A 19,085-nucleotide genomic window follows, 5' to 3' on the forward strand; every position below is an offset into this window, starting at 1 on the left:
GAAATGGAGTATTCTCTTGAACTTATGCTTCCTGTGCCCATACCTCACTATTTTGAGTCTCAGGAAGGCACGGCGCTTCCGTGGCGGAGAGAGTTCCTTCTTCCCAACCCTCGCCTCAAACATGTTATGCTAAGGGAGGACAGCACTGAGTATAGGAGCTGTGATTTGGGAGGAAGCTGAAGGAGTTGTGTGTAGGGAAAGCAACTATCTCTCCCATTTATTTAAGGGAATAAGGTGGTGGCAGTTAATTCACGCAGCATCCCAAGGGACGCTACAGACAAAATGGTTCTGGCTCAACTTCCAACGTCAACTGCAACCACAAGATTAAAGAAGCCTCGTAAATGCGCACCTCGAACATTGGGACGTCAGAGAGTACTGCGTGGCCAAAGGCTGTAGAGATACCTCTTAATTCGTGGGCTTAGTGACTTCGCGGCCCAGGCCCGCTCTGCATGAAGGCCTAGGGACTGTGGCCCACGCCGAGAAATAGCCGTTGCCGAGGACAACCCCTGCTCGGCGCCTCGTGAAATACCTAAAGAAAGGGAGAATCTGAACTCAAAAAGTTTTGGACAGAACCTAGGACTTGCATGGTCCTCGGACTCAAGCCTATGGGGAAACCAAGTACACAAAAGAAAAGACATAAGTTTTGGACAGAACCTAGGACTTGCATGGTCCTCGGACTCAAGCCTATGGGGAAACCAAGTACACAAAAGAAAAGACATAAGTTTTGGACAGAACCTAGGACTTGCGTGGTCCTCGGACTCAAGCCTATGGGGAAACCAAGTACACAAAAGAAAAAACATAAGTTTTGGACAGAACCTAGGACTTGCATGGTTCTCGGACTCAAGCCTATGGGGAAACCAACTACTCGGATGGGGAAGGTTCTCGGCTCAAATACTGTAAAAGGTTAAGGCCAGTATGTTAAGAAGATGGCGAAATGACCCAATGTTCATTAGCTTAAGGAAACTGTTCATTTGGCGGGTGACATGTCCTTGGATAGTTATTTCCTACACCGTATCGAGCACTTAGTCCTCATCTCGGCTAATTTTAAGGTGAGTTTCGTCCTTCACTGGTCGGCATTGCTATGTCGAATAATTTTATTAAAGATATGATGACATCTTTTTATTAGCAAATATTTTAGCCTTAGTTGTCATTGATTCAAATGTTATATTATTGTGCCAAGCGGCACTTGCAAACTTGTAAAAACATAGAAACAGAACATGCAAAGTAAAATAACAATAATTTTTATTAATATGAAAAATTGTTACAACGTACAAAGAGGGGCTTAAACAAGCCTATACAAAAGGTGAACTGCCGAAGCAGCAATAACAACCGCAATACAGATAAGTAAACAGTCAGGTGTCTTTTAGGCTCGTCTTCGAAATCTCTCCAATCTCTGCCCCAGTCCTGACTCCTAACACACTGACGCCATGTTAGATATGCTCATGAGAGAGCGGGTGGTGGTAATACGGGATGTCCTTGACTCAGTCACGCCGAAAATGGGATGCGACGAGTCCCTGCTTCGGATTTTGACTGAAAGGAAGGTGAGACAAATCTTGAGTCTCCGCCATCCTTGCCCTGACCGAGCCATTTCAAGCTTTATTAGGACATGGTGTTTTTTGGAATGGAATGGTTTCTTCATGGCTTACTACTATGGTGAGCGTATTATCGGATAAGGTATAACCAGAGGGGAGAAGTGAACTCTGGGAGGAATCTGAGGGATGCAGGTACGAGAGAATCAGCTTTTGTCTTCTCTCTTTATATAGGGGACGAAGAAAAGGGTACATAACACGTTCAGATCTCCAGGGAAATCTGCAGATAAGAATACGCCCGTTACGTTCCCCCATGCCATCAATAACCGTTACACCTGGAAGGTCTCGTAAAGGGAAGATATTAAAGACGCGCTTCGGATAACTAAACGGCATAAGGGCATCGTGCGCAAATTAAGGGGAACATCTCGTGGATCGGTACATTCCCTGGGCAGATGAAGAGTCGCCAGCGTCAGTCAAGGGCTGAAATAAATGAGCCACAATAAAGGCTCGGTATTACCAAAACCCACCTTTCCAACCAAGATGTTGGACAGCAGGGTTTTGAGGGGCTATTGTGGGGCCCAATAATTTATGGGCCCGGCCCGCTTGCTCATGGGGAATCCACAGGCCCAAGCCGAAGAAGGCCATGGCCCAAGCTCAAAAATAAGAAGCACAAAAGGGCCCGGGGATATGGTCGAGGACAGCTTAGTCCTCGGCAGACCCAAAGTCTCATTGATAAAAGTGGTATACGAGCAAACTTTAAAGATCAAAAAATATCTCAGGAAAGTTGTCCTTAATACCCTTCATTGATAAGACTCTGTACCTAACAGAACCAGATTCTTAGGCTTTATCAAACCATCTCCAACAATTCTAGGATTAGACTGACGGGACAAATAGCAGTCCTAAAAAAAAAGTTGACCCTACACGTGGACGAGGGATAGCGAACGTAGGCTAGTATAAAAGAGAAGATAAACTAATCAGAAAGGGAACCCCATCTCACTTCCTGGGAAAAACTCCAGGGATGAGAATGCCCGGACAATATATGCACACCACCACGAAAAACCCACCGCAGGATAACCGGAGAAAGACATTAGTGCTCCTCGGACATGATCCGAGGAGTCCAATCCCTCAAGTTACAAAGCTGTAGGGCTTGGATATCCAGGCTGAAACCTTTTCTTATCTGAGTTTCCCTAAAGTCCGATTTGGACCAACTCCCTGTGACCAAACGCTAGCCTTTCAAGCCCACTCTCTACAAATCTTATTGTGAGGGATCCTTCACGTGCGAGCCCAACGTCGTTGTTGGGCCGTTTGAGAATCGTGTCCCTACAATTATGTATAAAATGTTATTTCAATTCATAACACAAAAATTTTGTTAGATTAGATTACCCTATTGTTAAATGGGTTATGTGAACTTTATCATGTCAACTTGTTTAAAAAATATGTCATGTTAAGATCGAGTCTTGATACAATTAGTAAATGTATCATGTTTTTTTCAATCTATATAGTTGAATGCTTATGAGTCGACACAACACGTAAATACGAATGGTCACTCCTACCTCTAACCCAACATAGTACCCCTAAACATAAAAAGCAAGTTGTAGTAGATAATTTGAAAGGTCCTTCCTTTGAGAACCTCAACACTCCACTAAATTTCATTTTTGTAACAGTAATTAGGATTATGTACCATCTCGTGACCACCTTCCACGCCTTCTTAGGAACAGTCAAAATATTAGATAATCTCTGCTCTTTATATTTTTGATGTAGTAAATACATTGGATTTAGCTCCATTTTTATCAACTTGTCTTGAGTTGCTAACGTATTTCTCACATTTAGGATTTAGCCAACATAAGAAAGAATTTTTGGGTGTTGCAAAAGAGAACCACATTAATCTCCACCAATTAATAATAGGATAAATGGATTCTGACCTCATCCTTAGCTGATACACAAGAAAAGTCCCCCAACTTTAATTGAAGCCATTGAATTGAATCCTTTGATTCTATCTTCACCTTATAAATTTTGCTTTAGATCCTAACTAGATCATTTGATTTGGCCAGTACCAACTGCCAAAGACTTTTTTTTTTTTTTGGGTACACAATAGTTGATAACTTTGCAGTCAATGACCTGACATCATCATAGATGACTTCAAAACCATAGTATATGCATCATCTAGATGCCAATTATCTTACCATTGAAATATACTGTTGCATTTCCCAAGCTTATGCTTTGTGAGAGGCCTAATTTTACTCAGCTTTAGCAGCCTCTTCCATCCTCAAGAGCTATTATTAGAAATTGGGTCGTGTTAACGGCTACACGATTCAATTTAGGAAGAAGTTAACTTAACGGGTGTCCTTAAGACAATTATTAATAGAAAATATTAAAAAAAATAATAATACCACTTTTATGAAAAATATAAAAAACTGTCAAAAAAGTCAATTGCTTTTTCTTTTTCCTTAAAAAAATTCTCAAAATATTTTTTAAACCAATATTCTAAAGATATCCTTTAACATTTCCCTTAAAACATTTTACTAATGAAAGCTCTTCCCTTTTAACAAGTACTCATGCTCCCAAGCTACTCAAATGGAGCATGCTAGAGTAAATAAATTGTAGATATGTTCAGTTGCAACTTTATTCCACCCACAAATCTCTTTTTAAATATAAACCCCATTCCTTAGAAGCACATACCCAAGCTACCTTGGCTTGTCATTCATCTCTCTTATATAGAAAATTCAAAATTATTACTCCCACGCAATTATTTTGATAGCCTTCTTTGGAAGGATAGAAGTATGAACACAAATCTTCTATCATAGGGATAATAATGCTTCCCATCCATGTCACGGGGCCTAATTAAGCCACTTGTCCTTTTTAAATTTTACATTAAAGATTTGTAGTTAGTTACTTTTTTGTCATTATGCAAATCAAATTATTGCTTGTATGATACAAAATTATTTTTATGCCACCAGACTTGCTTCCAAAACAATTGAAACTTAAATGGGCTAAGAGTCTTGTAATTTAAATAGTTAGCACCTTTTAATATTTTTAATGTAAAAATCTAAATTTAAATTCCTTTATTTCCTGTTGTAAGTAAGGAATTTAAAAAAATAAAAACTAAGAGCGCATAAAGGGCAATGTGTCAAACTATGGACCCTATGACAGAGTAGTCTCAAATTTTCAATCCTGTCGACATATAAGACTTTGGTTCAAAAATTTTGGTCCAATACACATTAAATTCTATAAAGTATTGCTTATAGAAACCAAACATTTATTCAAGAATAGTGATATATTTACAATATTTTCACAATAAATCATAAATGATAAGTTGTTAGTGGTTCTAATTTGAATCAATAATTTAAATTATTTTTTGTCTACCTATAACAACCAATGACAATATACTACTTAAAATTTGTTGTAGAAATATTGTGAAAATATTGTGAATATAGCATTTCTCTTTATTCTAGCTAAAATCTTATTTTTCAAAAGTTTACATTAACCATTGGTCCATTACCCTTCAAATTTTTTGATTTTAAATCCTCCATGTTTAAATAAAAGCTTAACAATAAACAGTTAAAAATATTGTTTTCATTTCTGCGTGTGAAATACGAATATACAATGCATTATTATCTCATTTCTACGTCAGCGTGTGCAATACGAAAGAAAAGGTAAAAAAAGACAAAAAGACAAACAAGCGGAAACAACGAAGAAACAGAAAAATGTAAAAAAAACGCGGAATAGGGTAAGGTTTGAAGATTTAATAAGGGTATATTTAGATACCGTTTATTGCTAAAAATTGAAAATTTATTATTGAAAATACTGAAACAAAATAATTTTTAAAAGTGTGAATAGTACTTTAAGATCCAAATTTACTTAGAAATCTGTATTTTGCTGAGTTTGATGGTCCATAATTAGTGCCATGGGACCTAAAAAAATGCAAAATGCATCTTAAATATAATTTCAATGCTAGGCAAATGCACACTAAGTGTTTGTTTGGCCAAAATTATTTTTGTCAACTTATTTTACTATTTAATTTATTTTTGAGATCTTAGATAAAGTGGGCAATGTATCTTATAGGTTGGCATTGCCACCAGCTTTGTCACATATTCATAATGTATTCCACATATTAGTGTTACGAAAATACATGCCTGATCCATCACATGTCTTGGAATATGAGCCGATCAATGTTAGAGAGGACTTGTCTTATGAGGAGTAATCGGTGTAGATTCTTGATAGGAAGGATTAAGTACTACGTTCAAGGAATATATCCTTAGTGAAGGTGTTGTGGAGAAATCATACAGTCCAAGAAGCGACATGGGAAAAAGAGGAATGTTAAAAATTGAAAACTTATTATTAAAAATACTGAAACAAAATAATTTTTAAAAGTGTGAATAGTACTTTGAGATCCAAATTTACTTAGAAATCAGTATTTTGCTGAGTTTGATGGTCCATGAATAGTGCCATGGGACCTAAAAAAATGCAAAATGCATCTTAAATATAATTTCAATGCTAGGCAAATGCACACTAAGTGTTTGTTTGGCCAAACTTATTTTTGCCAACTTATTTTACAATCTAGCTTATTTTTGCTACTATTCATGAGTCTTTCTGTACTTTTTGGTGCTATTCATGGATCTCACTGTACTATTTCAACTAACTTTTACCTTTATTTACAGTACTTTTAGTAAAAAAATTTCAATTTCAACAAAATAAGCAGATTCCAAACGGATCCTAAACTAGAACACGTGGGTTCCAAATTTTTTATTGTTAAAAAAGAAATTTGGGATTCAAATCCGTCTACACAAAAAATTATGGTAAATTACAACTTACCCACCTATGGAAGGTTAGCTTAGTTAAATTTCCGTAACTCACATCGGTTAAAAATATAGCTAAATATGTAATTTTGCTCAACTTTTATGCCTCTCTCTTCCAAAAACACAAAAAACATTTAAATACAAGATCAAATAAGATTAAAAAAAATCCAGCAAAACACTTGCATCATGGGATTTCAAACCACATATAGACAACTTAAATTTCAATCAAATCTCAAGTGGGTAAAGTGTCAAATTTTAAACTACAGGTAGACAATTTAAATTTCAGTCAAATCACACGTAGGTAAGTTGTAATTTGCCCTCAAAAATTAATTAGTGTTTTATTTTTTATTATAAAAAGAATAAGAATTTTAGTTTTTTTTATAGAAAGAATAAGAATTTTATTCAATACTGGAAACTGTAATTACATTCCTTGAAGTATATTTTGCTAATAAATGAAAATTTCTGTTACTTTATCTTCAAACATAAAAACACTCAATTTTACGAAAATCATGAATGAAAGACACCGCACAATAGAAAAATCAATGCTACGGAAGAAGAATGTGGAGTTTATTCACTTAAAACCTAAGAGATAATCCGAGAATCGCTCTCTAGGATAAATTCACTTAGAAGAGTTTGAGATTCAAACCTACTTACACTAACAACTAATTAATGTCTTAACTTGACGAGATTAAGATTCTTACCTTTTTACCCCAAAAAAAAAAACAAAAAACAAAAAACAAAAAACCAAAAAACAAAACAGAACAGAACAGAACAGTGTGTGAACGGCGCAGTTTATCCACAAAGTTGAAGTATGGAGTAAATTTCAAGTTTGAACTCCCAACTCTCCAACTCAAAGACTCTCAACACACTTCACGCAACACACACGCACTCAAAAGTCGTCTTTTTATTACACACATACGCACTTCTTCTTCATAGTACCATAGTATATTTTATACATTTTCTTACATGCTCTTTCATCCAAACTCAAAGCCAACAAAAAAAGAAAACAAACCTTAAACAAACGCCTCCAAAATCCCAACAAACCAAACCTCCCCCAACGTAATTTTGCCGCAAAACAATGAAAAAATCCAAACCCCATCTCGTAATCTAACCCCAAAAACCCGTCACTTTGTTCACACACACCCAGATCCACAAAACTCCTTACACGTCCAATTATTCAATGACACCAAAACTTCTTTTTCTTCTTCTTCATCTTCTTCTTCTTAAATTCCATGCCTTTATTGTTGTTTTAGTTTAATGCTGTTTAGCTAGAGAGAAATTGAGAGACTTCTTTTGATAGAGAGAGAAAGAGAGAGAGAGAGAGAGAGAAAGAGAGGGTGTGTGATGGCGAGTCAGGTGGTGAAAGTGAAGAGGGAGACCGTAGAGGCATGCATGACGTGCCCTCTTTGTAACAAGCTCTTGAAGGAAGCGACAACCATATCTTTGTGCCTTCACACGTGTGAGTCTCTTTGGTCTGTCTGTGTTTTGGGCTTAAATTTGTTCAATTTTTGATCTGGGTTTGTGCTTGTATTGCATATTTGTGATCTGGGTTCCTCATGCTTTGTGTCAATTCTTGAAATATCCGGTGGGGAAATGGGTTTTTTCTGTTCTTGATTAGTGATTTGCATATTATGGATTTTGCTCTTAGTACGTCAAAGTTTGTGTGGCTGTGGCTATTTGTGGATTTTGCAATTACATAATTGCAATTTCAAATTTCTTACGTGTGGATTTTTCAATTGCGTTCTAATGTTATTCACTCTTTTTAAAAAAAAAAAAAAAAAAAATTTCCTGATTTGGTTCGGGCTATTCTTGTATTGCAATTTGTGAACTTTATTTGTCATACAGGTATTGTTGTTTATTTGTTTACTTTCTCTGCCTGGCTAGTTTAGATTTCTTAAATAATTGGTATACTTATTGATTAAAATCATAAATCCTGGTCGAAATGTTGTGAATTAATAATGAATACGGCTTCTCTGGCCTGTCTAGAAAAACATGCATTGTTGTTTATTTGTTTACGTTTCTGCCTAGCTTGTTTAAAATTGTGATATAGATCTTGTTTACTTGATATGGTATGGGCTAAAATCATAATCCTGGGTGAAATATGGTGAATTAATGACTATGGTTTCCCTACCCCAACTAAAAAACTCTATGTTGTTGTTTACTTGTTTACTTTCTCTAGGCGGTTTAAAATTATGATTTAGGTCTTATTTATTTGGTATATTATTGATTAACATAATCCTGGTTGAAATTTCGCGAATTAATAGTGACTATGGTTTCCATAGCCTAACTAGAAAACTATACGTTGTTTATTTGCTTACTTTCTCTGCCTAGGAGATTCTAGGTCCTATTTATTTGGTATATTATTGATTAAAATCATAGTCTTGGTTTAAATTTTGCCAATTAATAATGATTTATATGTTTAATCTTTTTTCCGAGCTAATTTAAATGTATGATCTACGACTTATTTATTTGGTATGCTATTGATTAAAATCATATTCCTTGTTGGAATTCCACAACCATCTTTGGAGAAGGTCATTTATGTGAAATATGGAGAAGAATGTGGGATGGATGATTAAGAGGATTAAGGTTTTCATAGAGTTCTTTTTTGAGAAAATTATAAGTGAGGGATTTAGGAATCCTTCTCTAATTACTTAAAGTTCGATGTAAGAGAAACTAGAGTGAGGTCTTGGACAAATATATGTTGTGGTGATCATTCTTTTAAAGGTTTCTTTATGGATTTCTATGCTTTATCTTTGGATAGGACGCTTCAGTGGCCTCTTATCTAGTCAACCAATCTAAAGGTGGTGTTAGGCTTTGGAACCCTCATTTCATTCATTCTTTCCAAGATTGAGAGTCAGAGTCAGTGGGAAATCTATTTGAGCTGCTCTATAAAATCATTCCCTTGTATTTGGGTGGGGATTGATCTCTGTGGAAGTTAACAAAGAATGGGATATTTGAGGTTTGTTCATATTATAATGCCCTCAGGGATTCCACAGCTTACTCTTATCCTTAGAAGAGCATATGGGGTGCTAAGGTCCCATGAAAGGTTGCATTTTTACTTGAACAACAGCTTTGGGAAAAATCTTGACAATTGAAATCTTTGTAAGAGGCATTTATTGATAGTTGATTGGTTTTGTATGTATAGAAGGAATGGAGCATCTATTGACCATCTGTTGTTTGTATTCTTTACGATGGGATAGACACACACCTCTTGTATGTGATTTTCCGTTCTTTTTAAATAAAATACTTATATAAAATTTCATGAATTACTAGTGAATATGGTGATCTTATATTTACATGTTTTCCCTAGCTCAGCTAGAATATTATACATTGAAAAATTTTAGAATGTACTACACAATAACTAATACAAGATCAATGATTAATATGGATCCCTTCTCAATCAAAGTTTTTGGGGTTGATTAGTTGAGCCCTTGGACAGGCTTCTAAGTTCTTTTTTGGGTCTGAAAACTCAGGTCTGAAGTCATATTTATTCATCTCCTATTTGAGGAATATCTGACTGCAATAATTGTGTTTGCAAATTGACGATGATATGTCTTTGTAATTTCTTTGAGGCTTTTATTTTCTCTTTCTCATCAGAGCTGTTATACCACCCAATCTATTTAGTGTTATTTACATGTAAAACGATGTATCAATCCATTGCTTCATGTCTTGATCAGAGTTATCTTACCAAATAGGATTGTGTTATCTTCTTATCAACCGAGAGTTCAGAAGTCCTACTTTTTTTTTCTTTTAAATTATAGAAAAGGTCATTATTAATTGTAAGTTTGATACTCTTATGAATCCTTTGACAATTAGATAGAGATTTAGATATGATGCACCCTTTCACTAGACTTGATAATTTGATATATTCTTGCACATTGTCTTTTAAATTTTTTGGTCAATCTTGTTAGTTGATTCAGAATACATCCCAATCAGTACTTGTAGAGTCAATTCTTATGCATAATGATATTTCTTATTCTACAAAGCTCCAGTGGATGTGACTTTGCCCTTTAAGAGGTCAACTACAATGATCTTGCTTATAGGTCTAGGATTGCTACTGGATTGTTGTATCATTCACTAGGATCAGTTTTGTTATGGTTGTTGTACTGTGTTATCTGTTTAATATGTTACCCTTAATTTTAGTGATCCACTGCTGGCCATCCATACTACATTCTTGTCTTTGTAATGAGTTATTGATCTGATTTGCCTGGCTCAGTTCATTTGTTTTTTTGCTTATGAAAACCATGGTGTAAGGCCCATCCATAGGACATATGAGGATCTTAAGCTTACGCTATATGTCTGGGAATCCATAGCTCATCCTCAATATGTATGTCTAAAGTGTAAAGATTCTAACCAAGGGCTGTTCAAGGCCATCCTTTTCAAACATGTGAACATTAAAGTGATGTAGGATCTTTAGAAATTCAGAACAAACTTAGGATTCTTGATGATATCTCAAAGGGTTCTTGAATAGGGTTTGATATAAAGGGTTTAGGTAGGGTTAAGTAATAAAAGGATTGGATCTTGAATGAATTTGATGGCTATTTGGTGTTAAAAATGGTGAATTGAACAAGAAACAAAGAGAGATAAGCCCTAGGCAATCACACTTAGGTTTCCTAAACAATCACACTTAGGAAGAAGACTATCACACCCTCAAAACATAAAATAAGTTGCTGGAATTTTATTAAATTTAATCTCTCTATGAATGTTATTGACTACAATCAAGCCTTTATATAGGCTTTTGCTAGAGATTGTCCTAGAAAGAATAGGACTCCTATATAGTCTATTCCTATAAAGACTAGGACTCTTAGTAACAATGAAAAGTAATTAAGAACTTCTAAACTAAACACTAAAGGGACTCAGAACATACAATAAGACTGATGGGCCTCTAGTACAGCCTATCACAGCCCAGTCTTGAAAACATGGAAATTAAAATAGTAGTCAATAACAATGTAAAGAAGCTTAAAATGTAATTAAAACTGAACCAGCAACTTTCTTACCTAAAGAAACTTAATGCTAGGATTCAATCATAACTAAAGTTATCTATGAAAGGTGCCAAGGAGGCCCCACATCGAAACTAGACCACAATTCTTGAATCTTTTGGTATTTAATCCTGTTCTTCCTCAAACTCTTTGCTGGCTGCACTGTAAAGTTCCCAATGCCAGCTTTTGTGAATATTTCAGTAAAATTGTTATAGTTTGTGGCGGGGACTGCCTGCTATGGCAGTCATCACCACCAATGTCAGAAGGAAGTCGTCATTTTCTCCAATCATTATGCTTTGGCTGTGAGCTATATGGTTCTGTTGTAACTGTTAGGCTGCTTTTGAAAATTATAAAGATATCTTTCATAGGAGATTATTTTCTGATTAGAAAGGATAATCTTATCTCTACTTATCAAAAAATAAAAAATAAAAAAAGGTCATTATTCACCTCAACATGGTCTTTCTATTCTGGTTGGCTTGACAGTGTTGAAGTACTATTTATTTCTTCTTCTTCATTTTCTTAATATGTGTTAGATTAAATTCAACACTATACATTGTCACAGTATTGAAAAAATTAAATGCTAAAATTTTTTTAATCTCCTGGAATTTATTTGTCTCTGTCTACAATCATTTCTGACACTTATAATTCAAACTTCAAACCAGTTTGCAGGAAGTGCATATATGAGAAGCTCTCAGATGAGGAGATGGATTGCTGTCCTGTATGCAACATTGATCTGGGTTGTCTTCCGGTGGAGAAACTCAGGTTAGTCCTTTTGTATATTTTATGATCCCTCTCTCTCTCTCTCTCTCGATTCGGAGCATCAAGTAATTGTTGAATTCCTTGTATGTTTTTCAAGACTATAAGTATGGGTAAATGCATAGAATTGATGCAAAATATCTATCAGATTGGGCTCCATCTAATTTTGAGAATTTTTTTGAGAATGAAAGGGTTGCTGGATAAATCACAATCACATAATTAATCTAGGCTTTCCCTTGCTGTCTAGCAATTTATATTAAATTATTTCCTTAAAGGACAAAGATGATACTTATAACATTACTGTCAGCTCTAGATCATGGTCTACTTCTAGTTGTTCTCCCCAGCTTTTATAGTTTCATTTTTATGATATACTGGTTCTGCCATTTTATCTCTGCCTATTATAGACACAGCTAGAAATTCCTGCTAGCATATCATTTCATAGAGGCTGCATGTTCATCTGGAAATAGTTCTAAAAAAAATTGTGATTGTATGAGGTTTGAACTGTTTAGAAAATTAGTGCTTTTTCAATACCATAATGTATGTTATTCTTGTTTCTTCTTTGTTTCAACTTAGTATAACTTTTTAGATAGTTCCACATAGTTCCAGATACCCTTTTTTCTATTGTAATGTTATGTGTGTGCCAAAATAGATATAAAGATGTCTGTATGTGCTGATGCTTTGTGTTGTCATGTGTTCACACTAGAGGCTTTTCATTGATCATATGCAGGCCAGACCACAATCTGCAAGATATAAGGGCCAAAATTTTCCCTCATAAGAGGAGAAAAGTTGAAGCCCCTGAAGTTACACCTACAAATTCACTGCCAGTTAAAAGGAAAGAGAGATCACTATCTTCATTGGTGGTCAGCACTCCGAAAGTGCCGATGCAGACTGGTTTGACTGGAAGGAGAACAAAAGCTGCAAGAAAAGCTGCTATACGAGGTGGTTTTGCTGTTGAGGAACATACCAAGAAAGAAGATTCTGCAGAGGATCATCCTGTGAGCTCCAGCTCACATGATTCTCAAAACAAAATTACTCGAAATAAAAGGCAGGTAAAGGAAGACGTGTTTGATCCTTTGTGCTTGTGTGACTTAAAATTTGATTTTGTTTCTACTTTTAAACTTTCCTTAAGGCAATTACATACTTTTACTGTAATTATAGTTCTAAAACATTATGAAATGTTGCAGAATTTTTCAGTTGCTGAGCCTTCTAATGAGAAAAAGCATAATGAAGACACAGAGAATGATGTGGAAATAATTGAAGGAAAAGCCGATCTGTGGACACCCTTGAACTGTCTTGTTGAAGCTGCGAACAGAACCAAGTCCTCTAAGTCAAATTCACAAGGGCCATCCCTTGCCAAATCAGAGCAAGCCAGTGCCCATGATAGTGAAGTATATATGTCTGAAACCAAAGCCAGAGCAGAATCACCCAGTGTTCTTGACAATGAAGTGTACATGTCTAAAAGCAAAACAAAGGAGAATGGACAAAATACGAAAGCACAGGATGAAAATAATGGAACAACCTTACTTCCAGGGCCAGTGAAGCGTAGAAGGTTGCGTGCAGCCAGTCGAAAAAGCACAGCGGCATCTGGGAAGCTTCACCCCTCGGCACAAGCTATGCTAGATGTTGCAGGTTCTAAGCGCAACAGAAAAAATAGTCCAATTTGGTTCTCATTGGTTGCTTCTGAAGACCGGTAAAATTCTATATTACCATGTCATTATATGGTTTTCCATTTTTCTGGGATTTTATTTATGGTTATTTCATTAATGTTTTTCAAATACATTTATATAGGAAAGGAGATGTTTCCTTGCCTCAGATATCTGCATGTTACTTGAGGATAAAGTGAGTATCTTTGGTCCCATCTCATGCTTTGAGGTTCTACCATGTCAACATTTTTAGTATTTGAACACGTGTAAATGTGTGACTAGCTGATACAAAATGCAGGTTTGTATTACATCTGTTTAGTGATAATATGGATTAGGCTGAGGCCCATACCTCAGCAAAGAAATATTCAGCGATTAGCATTCTGGAAAGTATCCATAAATGTGTTCTATCTGTTAGTTTGAGGAAATATGATTCCACACTACAGGTGTAAGAATAATATGAAATTCTAGAAATACCTAGTTTTGTTATCACGAGATTCATGGTAATATCATAAACCTTTTTTATACTCCAATACCTGCAAATCAATCTATCACATGTTATATAAGCCTTTTTTTTTGTGTGTGGTTGGGGGGCAGGGGGTGATTGACATTCACATTTTCTTTTAATAGAATCCTGTAACATGGAGTGAGCTGTAATGTCGAAAAAAAAAAAAGATGTCTGTATTTTCTCCTAGGTCCAAGGGAATTTGGAATGTGTTTACCCTTAATTTTGATATGATAAATAAGATGATCTTTAGGTTATATTTTCTCAATCTTCAAATATCTTGATTACGAGTATTGTGAATGTAATATATGCAAGCAAGTAGTTTTTCTTTTCATCTACTTCCATGTATCACTGGTCTTGTATTATTTTTCCATTATTGGACACAATATTGTGACCGTGCTGCCAGTTTGCATGACTTGGTTAGAAAAAGGGTGGTATCAAGATTATGTTTTATCTGCCGAATAAAAGAAATTTTATTTTTATAATAAATAACTGAATTCATTTGGACATATAACCCCACCCCACCCCCTCCCAAAAAAAAAAAATTAACCCATTGGATACATGTAGAGGGATTGAGGCATCATGGTTTAGATTCTGGAAAAGCTTTTTTGTGTTTAGGTTGGAAAGCTAGGAATGAAGTAGAATGAATGACTGTCTTGCCCTCTACCTTGCTTTTACAAGGGAATGAGGTGCCATTTGAACTGGAACTCATTGGCTGTAGCATATTCATTATGAGTTATGAATGTCTTCATGTATGTTTCCTTTTTTTCTTGAGTACTCTCGGTCTTACCTAGCTTGCTGTATTAAAAGTTGAACCATTACATAATTGTTAATCAATGGTCTAATGTTTGATAGTGTTAAAGTTAATAGTTGTAATTTTTGCAAAATTGTCTGTTCAAAGAAGAATGATGAAGTCGGCAATTCTCTTGGAGATTGCTTTGCTTATCAGTAAAATGTCTTATGTTTTGTTGACTCTCTATTTTTCTTTAACAGGGATGGAAAAATGCCTGTATCATTTATCCAAAAGTATCTTATGAAGAAACTTGATCTTACAAGTGAAGCTGAGGTGTGTACATCTTCCTTGCCTTGCCAGAAACCTGAGGATGTCTGGATGTTGTTTTTCTATGTGATTTTTATTAAATATATTTTTGGTTTCTATCAAGTGTTGCTACTTGCTACATATGACATGTCTTCTTCATTATTTTTTGCTGAAATCATGAAAATAAAAATGAAAGCAAAAATTTGCTCAAGCAATATTCAGCTTGTGTCTTCCCTGGGGCTTTACTTTACACCAACTGTTTTAAGGTATTGATTTATGTTGGTATTATAATGCATCTTTGGGCCTAATATATTTCCTCCTGAAGACAATAATAACAATAACAATTTAATGTTTTCTATTGAACTGCCACATATATGTATTAAGAGAAAATGTGAAAGATGTCCTTTGTAGTCACTTGTTAGCCTTGTGGTTCTTTACATTCTACAGTTGTTTGTTGTCAAGTTTTCCTTACTGCAAGTTGTTTAAAGCCCCACCATGTTTCATGGTACTTGATAGGAAAACAATGATCGAAACTATTAAATATTTGAAGTTATACGTTAATATCAGCTTAATATAGTGCTAATTATTTGGATTGACCATGAATCCTTTTTTGCCATTTAGCTCTACCTAGCACTATGTTTTCGATTTTATCCCTAATGATTATGCCTTTCCTCACTCTCTTTAAATTGTGTTCTATGTGCACTTTCCTATGTCCTTGGTAGTGTTTTCCATTTAAAACGAATCATTCCTCAACACTGGTGCATTTATTGGTCTTGAAGGGTATGTACAAAACATTTTGACTAGCCAGTCTTACCCATATCTTTGCTGCCCTTAACCTCTAGAAGTTGCTCCCCCCACCCGCCAGCCCCTAAATATTGCTCTCTAGCCTGGAGGCCTATTTAGCTTAGTCTAAGTCTGTTGTGCCAGGGACGAAGGTCCCCACGGTTTTCTTTTTTGGAGTATACATATGTTTTGAACCCTATTTGTTGTTGATAATGAAGAATTTGCACCATTCCTGTGAATGTAGGCTCACTAAAATTCTTTCCGTTGATTTCCTCTCCCTTTCTCTTTATTTCTCACTATAATGCTTTAGATTGACAATCATCAACAAACTAGTTGTTCGCTAATATAAGAATGTTTGTGGTGTGGATGCTACCTGATTAGGATGTCTGATTCAGCTGTATTCCAAGGATTTATGGGATGTTGAAAAAAAACTACCCACACTTGATCTTGTAACAAATTCAAGAAGTATATTGATAAATGAAAACCTAATCATAGAAGAATAACTGTTTTAACCATATAAAAGATCAAACTTAATTGCTCCTTTTAGGTTTGTTGTCCTTGGTTGCTATATCTAGTCATAGGCAAATTACTATTTTATTCTGCACCAACATTAGCCTTGAGCATTGTTAATAAATCACAAAAGACATGTAAAAGTCTCAATTGTTGTCATGGCCAGAAGACTAATTACTTAGTTTTAGGGTCTTAGTGATGGAATGTGTGATTTCTACCAGTCCCCTGGCAGTTGCGCTATGATGTTTGTGTAAATTTCAATCTTCTTTGGGTAAAAGACATGTTTTGTAGGCAAGTCACCTAGCAAATGTCATTCGTCTTCGGGTAAGGTAAACATTTGTAGGAAAGGCACCTAAATGACTACTTTTTGTATGTGTGAGTGTATTAGATGAATGTTCACCACTTGACAAGGAAGCGATGAGTAATGATACTAGTGATAATTCAGGGATATATTGTCACTTATATTTTAGTTTTTTTTCTTTGATTGTAGGTGGAGATAATGTGCCGGGGTCAGCCAGTGGTTCCATCGTTGCAACTACAGAACTTAGTAGATCTGTGGTTTAGGACAGCATCAACTTCGAAAAAAGTACCGGCATCTGTTGGCTCTTCTGCCAAGGACTTTGTGATGGTCCTTTCATATTGCCGAAAAGTCCAAACCCCTTGAGAGAGAATTTTTTTTCTTTGTTGTCTTGGCAATATACATCTTTAGTTATCCAAGTTGTTTGGATCTTTATAGCTGCATTGACTGCAAGGTCATTTGATCCATCATGTATGTTTGTACCATGCAAGTTTTTATATGAATAAAGATTTAATTAATTTTGTTACATTAGTTTGCTGCATCACCTACATTGTTGACCCTCTAATGGTCACTCGATGGCCCTCATTGGTTTTGTTTATTTTAATTTTATAAAGGGAATATACAGTTACTCATGAAGAGTCTGAATTTGGTAAGGATAAGGTGTAAAACTCATGTTTTACACCATCCAATAAGAAATTGTCTTTCTCAAGGTACAAATGTATTTTTTTTTGTACAATATGAAAATAAGCTTATCAAAACACACTAATGTCTCCTTTGGTTACTTCCTTCGGCTGGTCTTATTTCCAACCTCATCATACTTGATAATATGCTTGCCTAGAGGAGCCTTTCTACTGTTTTTAACTGAAGATTATTTTGATTTAAAACGCTTCAGGATGATATTAGTGGCAGTGTGCTCGCATAGGGCTTCTAAAGCTTTGGCATGCACAGCTTGCATGCCTCAAATGTTGCTATATCAGTTACCACCATGAATTTGTTGCATGAAAGAGTTATCAAACACTTTTAATATAATAATAATAAATTTCTACCGAAAAAAAATATAATAATAATAACTGATAGTGAGGGTCCAAATCCTTTACTTTAATGTATTAAAAAAAATTAATAATAAATATAGTTTTTTTTTGTTTGAGAAATAATTATAATATGTTGCTAACTCCGCAGTTCGAATCCTTTTTTTCTAGGCTCCCAAGCATTTTGTGCATGGAAAAGTGCCAATTCAGTTACAAGACCTTGACAATAAAAAATATAGTTTAATTATACGCCTTAATATCTAGAAATTTGTGTGCTACAGTAGTTTATACCGCAATGAGTCAATGACTAAGAAATCTTCAAACTGCTTTTCGATATAACTTGAAAATCTTGATTACTTAGCAAAATAATTCTTTAAAAGAGGGAGTGTAATTTGCGCTTTTCTTTATTATCAAAGTTGCTTTGTTTTTTTTCTGATCCAAAAAAAAAAGTTACTTTGTTTTTAAAAAGGAAAAAAGTTCATAAAATTTATTTTAAAAAATGCAAAATATTTATATCTAACTTGTGCAATACATAGCCTTTTCTTATTCATTTGCCAAACATGCAAAATGTTGTATTTTTTTATAGGCAAATAATGTGGGAGGGGGAGTGGAAGGTAGGATTTAAATCACAAACATGTGACACAACAAATGATACCATTATCAATACACTATCACTCTAATCAGTGTATAAAAAATGATGTTGTATAGCATCCTTTTGTTATTTGAGTTTGGATTGGTCAATGAACTTTAAGTGATGTTTGACAATTTCTTACAAGTAATTCTCACTAAGCACGATGACATGATGGTCCTTCCTCTCACGTTCATGGTGGACTTAACTAATTAAATTCATGATGGGATCTACCAAGAATGTGAAAGGAAGGAGCGTCACATCGTCATGCATTAGAAGCATACACTAAATTTCCATTCCAACATACAACTTCCATACTATCACTGTGCTTGGCATCACATATGAAGCTCAAGAGGTGTAAATATACTTCATTACCTTCACAATATATATATATATATATATATATATATATAGACACACACTTCATTTATAGGTTATTTTATATAAATCCTGTTTCTTTCATCATAAAGATTTATAAGTGTGCATTTGACAACAGGTTAAAAGTTAGTTTCTTTACTTATATTATTCTGTTTACAGTTCCTATGTTACTTTTTATTTCAACTTTATTTGAATAGTTTTTTTGTTTTACGCTCT

The 19,085-nt window shown here is 34.9% G+C and overlaps 1 protein-coding gene across 1 annotated transcript; it reads left to right on the forward strand.

Moving 5' to 3' along the window:
* The first annotated feature begins 7,190 nt into the window (after window positions 1-7,190).
* On the forward strand, window positions 7,191-17,361 carry LOC126717452 (E3 ubiquitin protein ligase DRIP2-like). Its single transcript, XM_050419197.1, has 7 exons — window positions 7,191-7,784; window positions 11,967-12,066; window positions 12,788-13,109; window positions 13,245-13,750; window positions 13,849-13,899; window positions 15,199-15,271; window positions 17,028-17,361. Exons 1-7 carry the CDS (start codon window positions 7,670-7,672, stop codon window positions 17,199-17,201), a joined length of 1,341 nt encoding a protein of 446 aa, XP_050275154.1. The 5' UTR covers window positions 7,191-7,669; the 3' UTR covers window positions 17,202-17,361.
* The last annotated feature ends 1,724 nt before the right edge of the window (window positions 17,362-19,085 follow it).

Source organism: Quercus robur, chromosome 3 (genome assembly GCF_932294415.1).
Source record: "Quercus robur chromosome 3, dhQueRobu3.1, whole genome shotgun sequence".
Lineage (NCBI taxonomy): Eukaryota > Viridiplantae > Streptophyta > Magnoliopsida > Fagales > Fagaceae > Quercus > Quercus robur.

Bases quoted from the DNA above. Each gene is read 5' to 3' on its own strand.
- LOC126717452 (XM_050419197.1), top strand. From the start codon at position 7,670: ATGGCGAGTCAGGTGGTGAAAGTGAAGAGGGAGACCGTAGAGGCATGC. The intron at 12,067-12,787 runs GTTAGTCCTTTT...GATCATATGCAG, and splicing joins CTTCCGGTGGAGAAACTCAG to GCCAGACCACAATCTGCAAG. The intron at 15,272-17,027 runs GTGTGTACATCT...CTTTGATTGTAG, and splicing joins ATCTTACAAGTGAAGCTGAG to GTGGAGATAATGTGCCGGGG.